At 46.6% G+C, this 7,722-nt stretch overlaps 1 protein-coding gene across 1 annotated transcript; it reads left to right on the forward strand.

Moving 5' to 3' along the window:
• Positions 1–1,210: 1,210 nt before the first annotated feature.
• LOC145338732 (putative G-protein coupled receptor 139) lies at positions 1,211–7,213 on the forward strand. Its single transcript, XM_080183121.1, has 2 exons — positions 1,211–1,436; positions 6,285–7,213. The coding sequence occupies exons 1-2, from the start codon at positions 1,211–1,213 to the stop codon at positions 7,211–7,213; spliced, it is 1,155 nt and encodes a 384-aa protein (XP_080039247.1).
• Positions 7,214–7,722: the final 509 nt, after the last annotated feature.

Genomic DNA, 7,722 nt, shown 5'->3' on the forward strand with positions numbered 1-7,722 from the left:
AGCCAATACCCCCTAACCCGCACATTGTTGGGCAAATTAGGGGTAATTTGGCAGGGCCAATCCACCGAACCTACACACTCGGGCAGCACTGTAACACAGGGGTTAGCCATGCTGCCTCACAGTGCCAGAGAGCCGGGTTCAATTCCATCCTGAGGTCACTGTCTGTGTGGAGTGTGCTCATTCCCCCTGTGTGTGTGTGAATTTACCCGTCACTGTTCTGGCTTCCTCCTAAACTGTATCTATCACCTGGTCAGACAGCGAAACTCTGCCCACTGCACCTACCTGGGTTCAGCTGCCAATCCTCCCCCGGCTCAGAATCCGCACCCTCACACTCGAGTGGCTTCTCCCCCCACCTCATCACTCCGTACGGTCAGGCCCGGTCACTCCGTACGGTCAGGCCCGGTCACTCCGTACGGTCAGACCCGGTCACTCCGTACGGTCAGACCCGGACACTCCGTACGGTCAGACCCGGACACTCCGTACGGTCAGGCCCGGTCACTCTGTATGGTCAGGTCCGGTCACTCTGTATGGTCAGGTCCGGTCACTCTGTATGGTCAGGCCCGATCACAAGGTTCATTAGAAATTTTCCCTCTTTGGGCCACATTACTACAGTCGGCAAATCTCGCCCCATCCTGAGTTTGAAACATGTCGGCTGTTCCTTCACTGGGTCCAAATCCTGGAATGTTCTCCCGAACAGAGTTGTGGTTAAACCCAGAGGACAGTCTGGAGTGGTTCAAAAAGGGAACTCATCGCCAACTTCTTAAGGGCAGCTACGTGTGCACAATAAATGCTGGGAATAGCCAGCGGTACACATATTTCATAAAATTATATTTTTAATGAAGTGGGCAGATTGAAAGTTTATGGCCAGTGTCTCCGCTATTTCCACTCATCCTGCTCTGAGTGAACCTCCACCATTATCCAGGCTGGGTACATGTTCTATTCCACTGTGATGTGAAAAGTGTTGGATTGAAGGGGGTTAATTGAACTGTTTGTTTAGTGACTGGAATCGATGTGAGTCTCCATGGATCTGATTAGTGTTTCTGCAAGAATTCCCCTTTCTATTAATAAGGGAATCTGTTCAATGTGTTGTCCCATTGAGTCAATGAGAGAGGCAACTCCGACACTGACAGAGATCAGCGGCTGTGGAGAGAGAGGGAGGGGGAGAGGGAGAGATCAGAATCCGGGAACAATGGAATGGAATGTTTCAACAATGGCTCAGAATCCGGGAACAATGGAATGGAATGTTTCAACAATGGCTCAGAATCCGGGAACAATGGAATGGAATGTTTCAACACTGGACAGGAGTTTTGCCGAGGGTCTGTACTTTCTTTCCTTGCACTGGTTTGGTTCGATACGGTTAACAGGCCGTATCCGTTTTGTGCTCTGGGTAATTCAGGGGGTTTACTATCCAATCCTGGCCATTGTTGGTGTCCCTGGTAAGTCTCTGTGTTCACTTATTCAATTTGTCAGGTATGTTTGATGACTGTTCTTATTATTTCAGTTTTGGGAACATGGAGTCCATTGGCTTCAGTTTCCCAATTAATCTCTGTTTCCTGTCCATATTCCTGTACCTGAAGCTGGTCCACACTGATCACACCCCCCATTATCCCTTTGACATTGAGTTGATTACTCACCCCATATCCCATGCAGCCATATAAAACATTAGTCTGTCCACACTTCGGGTATTGTGTGCGTTACATTACCTGAAGGATGAGTAAGCTTTGGAGACATTGCAAAGAGAGTTCACCAGGATGTTACCATTTACCAAAAACTCAACTGGTCTCACCACACAAACACAGTGGGGCCAACCGCAGGTCAGGGATGAGGAATACTGCGGGCGAGTAAGTCACCTCCTGACTCAGAAAGATTGTCCACCATCTACAATGCACAAGTCAGGTGTGTGATGGAATACTCCCCACTTGCCTGGATGGGTACAGCTCCAACAACACTTAAGAAGCTCGACACCATCCAGGACAAAGCAGACCCACTTGATTGGCACCACATCCACAAACATCCACTCCCTCCATCATCGATGTTCAGTAGTAGCAGTGTGTACTATCTACGGGATGCACTGCGGCAATTCACCCAAAATCCTTAGGCAGCACCTTCCAAACCCAAGACCACTTCCACCTCGAAGGATAAGGGCAGCAGATGCATGGGGACACCACCATTTGCAAACTCCCCTCCAAGCCACTCAACCTCCTGATTTGAAATATATTGTCAGTCCCTTCACAGTCCCTGTGTTAAAACCCTGAAAATCCCTCCTAAAGGGCACTTTGGGTCAACCCACAGCACATGGACTGCAGCGACTCAAGAAACCGGCTCACAACCAACTTCTCAAGGGCAACTGCGATTGGACAATTTAAACTGCTGGCCACCCAGCAATGTCCATATCCAACGGATGCATTTAAAGATATGTTGCTGATCTTGAGAGTTTGTTTAAGAGGAGAGGCTGGATAAACTAGAATTGTTTTGACTGGAAAGATAGTGGCTGAGGGGATTCCTGATAGATGTCAACAAGATGATGACAGGGGAAAGCAGGGTGGGTGGTCAGAAGTATTTTTCAGGGTGGAAGTATCAACTACAGGGTAGCACAGGTTCCAGGGAGAGACACTAAGGAAGGTGAGCAGGAGGGTTCTGTTTTCACACAGAGTGTTGTGGGTGTCTGGAAAATGCTGCCAGAGGATGTGTTGGAGTAGAGAGAGACGCAGTCAGAGTAAGGGCAGTGGCTTTATGTTGAATTGGGACATTATAGAAACATAGACATGTAGAAGACGAGAGCTGGAGGAGGCCAATCAGCTCATTGAGCCCGCTCTGTCATTCATTACCATCATGGCTGATCACCCAACTCAATAGCATCATCCAGTCTTCCTCCCATAACCTTTGATCTCATTCAGACAGCCCTTGGAACACATTCAGTGTTTTGATACCAGCTGCTTCCTGTGAGAATGACTACCACAGCTGTACCACTTCTTGCATGAAGAAATGTCTCCTCATCTCTGTCCAAAATGGTCTACCCTGAATCCTTAGACTGTTCTGGATTCCCCCACCATCAGGATTGTCCTCTTTACATCTACCTTGTCTAGTCCTGTTAGAATTGAAGAAGTCTCTGTGAGATTCCCCCCTCATGCATCTGAACTAAGTGAAAATAAACCTAACGGAGTCACTCTCTCCTCGTACATCAGTCCCACCATCTCCGGAATCAGCCTGGTAAACCGGGTAAATCATGATTGGCATTGGCTTGGAGGGCCCAATGGCCTGTTCCTTTGCTACCCAGTACATCACGAATCCTGTACCCCGTCACCACCAGAACCATCCTCCCTCATTCCAGCTGTCACATGTCCCGACTCAAATATACTCTGCTGACTAATCTCCAAGTTACAGAGCTGCAAAGTTAAAGCTCATTGGAAACTTCTCTATCCATATACTAACTATCACCAAGTTCCCATTTACCATCATCCTTCTGTTCACTGACCTCTGTCACCAGCTGATCTGGTTAAGACATCAACTTTTCACACTCATTCGATTGAACCCCTCCACCTGATGGTCTCACACTATCGATTTTCCTAGATGTTTCTGTTAGTGGGCATTTCAACAGGCAGTGCCAACCACTGCCCCCCCCCAAACCCCACCCTTCCCCCGCTCCACCCCTCCCCCCCTAACAACAGTACAAAACCAGGTTAGGTTAAGGGTCCATGGTGTGCACAGCCGGTAACATAGGGAGAATGAGAAATGGTGGTTAAAGTAGAACATAGAACATAGAACATAGAACATAGAACATTACAGCGCAGAACAGGCCCTTCGGCCCACGATGTTGCGCCGACCAGCTTTTTAAAAGAAAACACTAACCCACTAATCTAAACCAATCCCATTTCGTCCATAAACCTATCCACAGATCTCTTAAACGCCCCCAAACTAGGCGCATTTACAACTGCAGCTGGCAGGGCATTCCAGTCCCTCACCACCCTCTGGGTAAAGAACCAACCCCTGACATCAGTCCTATAACTACCCCCCCTTAATTTAAAGCTGTGCCCCCTCGTGCTAGCTTTCTCCATCCGAGGAAAAAGGCTATCATTAAACTCCATCCGCCACCTCTCGGCCCAGCTCTGCAACCTGTCTAAGTCTCCCTGCAAACTATGACACCCTTCCTCACAATCTACCACACCTCCGACTTTGGTGTCATCAGCAAACTTACTAATCCACCCAACTATACCCTCATCCAGATCATTAATAAAAATTACAAACAGCAGTGGCCCCAAAACAGATCCCTCAGGTTGCTGTATTTAAAAGCCAAAAAAATTACAAAATGAAGTCAATGAGCTTGTAATGCAGACTGAAACTGACGGGTACAATGTTGTGGGCATCACAGAGACGTGACTGCAAGGATGCCAAATCTGGGAGCCAAATATTCAAAACTACAAATCCTATTGAAAAGACAGACAGGGGGTGGGGCTGCTTTGTTCGTAAGAAAATAAATCAAATTGATTGAAAGAATGGATATAGGGTCGGAAGATACAATACGGGACTTTACAGCCTCGCTCATCCCCAAACTGTAACATCCAACCCGAGGTCAAGAGGCCTTTCCCGTGTCTCCCATCGCCCACTCCGATTGCCGTGGAAAACAGGGCAGGAAAATTCTGGCCAATCAGTGTGGGTAGAGTTGAGAGAATAAAAATGTAAAAAGAACCTGATGGGAGTAATGTACAGTCAGGATGTGGGTCAAAATACACCTGGCGATGGAAGAAAAATAAGACGGGCAAGTTTACAGTGATGATGGGAGACATCGATATGCAGGTGGACTGGGAAAAGCAGGTCGGTAGCCGGATCCCAAGAAAAATAATTTGTGGAATGGATGTGAGATGGATTCTGGAGCAGGTTACGGTGGAGTCCACTAGTAAACAGGGAATTCTGGACTTGGTGATGTGAAATGAGACAGTCCTGATATGGGAGCTTGGGATGAAGGAACCCGAAGGAGACAGTGAGCCATTGTATCATATAGTTCACTCTGCAGTTTGAGAGGGAGCAGCTGGAATGGGATATAATCGGATACAGTGGAGTAAAGCAACTATCGGAGCAGGAGGGAGGAGGGACCTTGTCAGAAATCCCTCTATCATCAGCTACAGGTGAAATTCTAGAGGACTGGAGAACGGCAAATATTAATCCACTGTTTAAAAAGGGCAGCAGGGATAATCCAGGGAATTATATGCTGGTGAACCTTTCAACAGTTGCACAGAAAATATTGGAAAATGTTCTGAAGGGCAGGGTTTACTCACATTTGGAAAAAAATGGACTTGTTAGTGACAGACAGCGTGGTTTTGAAAAGGGGAGGTCGGCAGCATTAACTTGTTTGAACTTTTTGAGGGCGTGACCGAAGATGAAAGCTGGGGAAAATGCACTGGATGTGAAATACATGGACTTCAATAAAGGCTTTGACAAGGCACCTCATGGTAGACTGGTATGAAAGTTGGTCACGGCATTGTTGTCCCCAGCCAGGACAGTTAGTGAGATTTTGCAAGCCCAGGCAAGTCGTGGAGGTTGCAGATAGTGTGACATGAACCCAGGATCCCAGTTGAGGCCATCCTCATGTGTGCAGAACTTGGCGATCTTGTTTTCTGCGCCAATGGAGTTTGAAATTACTGTTTCTTCTTGTGTTGTGCTAACGGTGGCCCCAATGCGATGGTCTCCTCCCTTGTATACAGTCCTGGATAAATATGATAGAGATTCTGTGCTGTCAGGGCATCAGGAACTCCCTCTGCCAACTGTTAGTATGTTCCGGGGGAAGGGTGAAACCAGCAATGTTTGGTACCAGCTCTGCTGCAGGGATTGTCAGTGAGCTGTCTGAGAGACAACAGATTACCACCCACAGGACTCCAGTCGGGATTTTCTGACAATGTTTAATCCCTCAGCCTACATACCCTCCAAATCCCCCACAAGGTAGAGGGGCTATTTACTTGTAGCTGAGTGAGGGTCAATGTTGTGGAATCTCCAGAAAGTGGAGCAGCACGGTGACACAGTGGTTAGCACTGCTGACTAACAGTGCCAGGGACCTGGGTTCAATTCCAGGCTTGGGTCACTGTCTGTGTGTAGTTTGGACCTTCTCCCCATGTCTGTGTGGGTTTCCTCCGATGATCCTCTTTCCTCTCACTGAAAAAAGATGTGCTGTTAAAAAAAAATGTGATTTTATCCGTGTACATTCTTTTTAATTTCAACCCATCCTCAGTCTAAATGGTAACTTCTTTCCCTGAATCGTGTCTAATTTTATTCTTTATTTCCCTTCCTGACAGTGAACATAATCACAATTGTGACCCTGGTGAGGAGAAACTGTGGTCTGTCCGGCTGTGTCACTTGTTACCTGGTGGCCATGTCAGTGGGGGATCTGCTGGTCATTATCCTCGACCTGATATTGAGACACATTCCCATCGTTTATCAGGAGCAGTTTAATTTCTTGACATCGGTCCCCGTGTGTAACATCCACGCCGTCCTGCTTTATACAGCCACTGACTGTTCTGTCTGGTTCACCGTCACTTTCACCTTTGATCGATTTGTGGCCATTTGCTGCCCCAAGCTGAAAAGTAAATATTGCAGTGAGAAATCAGCGACTGTGGTTCTGGGAACAGTGACAATTTTGGCCTCTTTAAAGAACATTTTCTGGTATTTTCTGTTTTCAAACGAATATTTGCTGGTGAATGAACCGTGGTTTTGTGATGTTACACTGAATGTTAAGGAATCTCTGGTCTGGGGAACAATTGAGTTTCTCCACTACATTCTAACCCCATTTGTCCCATTCATCCTGATTCTGCTGCTGAATGCTGTCACTGTCAGACACATTTTAGTGAGCAGCAGAGCCCGCAGGAGACTCCGGGCTCACAGCAGTGGGGAGAATCCCAAAGACCCAGAGATGGAGAGTCGAAGGAAATCCATAATTTTACTGTTTGTTATCTCAGCCAATTTCATCCTATTATGGTCAATATTAATGGTTTATTCAATATGGAATCGGATGTTTTACTTGGATGATCAGGTGGGATGGTTAGATTATTTTGTCGTGGAATTGGGTTTCATGCTGCAACTCACAAGTTGCTGCACAAACACGGCAATTTATGCTGTGACACAGACTCACTTCAGACAACAGCTAATACATCTACTGAAATGTCCTCTTACTTCAATTCTTCAACTCATTTTCCCCAAGAAGAAACTACAACCACAAGACTCCTGACTCTTCCTATTGGGCATTCAAATTGTAAATAACAACAGTGTATGAGTGACAGATAGAAAGCGAGGACAGTGATAGCAACAGTGAGTGTGATAGAGAGTCAGAGATTGACAGATGGGGCAGGGCACAAAGAGATTGAGAGTGACAGAGTTCGAAAGAGTTTCCAACAGATACAGAAAAAAGAGACAGACAGAGAGAAAAGGCAGAGACAGAGATTCTCAAAGAACGAGAGAAACAAGAATAGAGGGTAAGAAAAATGGCAAGGGAGATAGACAGGTAATGAGAAAGGAAAACAGAGAAAGAAAGATGGGACTATGGAATAAGAGATGGTGAGGGAGACTAAGTGTGAAAGGGAGACAGAAATGTAGGCAGAGGAAATAGTCAAAGGCAGAAAGAAACAGAGATACAGAGACAGAGATTGGGAGCAAATGGGAAAGAGTGAGATTGAACGAATACAACAGACATAGCAATATCAAAAGACAGGGTGAGGTAGAGGGACAGAGTGGGGGAGA

Source organism: Carcharhinus amblyrhynchos, unplaced genomic scaffold (assembly GCF_965287045.1).
Source record: "Carcharhinus amblyrhynchos unplaced genomic scaffold, sCarAmb.v2.hapA chromosome_155, whole genome shotgun sequence".
In the NCBI taxonomy this organism is placed as follows: Eukaryota; Metazoa; Chordata; class Chondrichthyes; order Carcharhiniformes; family Carcharhinidae; genus Carcharhinus; species Carcharhinus amblyrhynchos.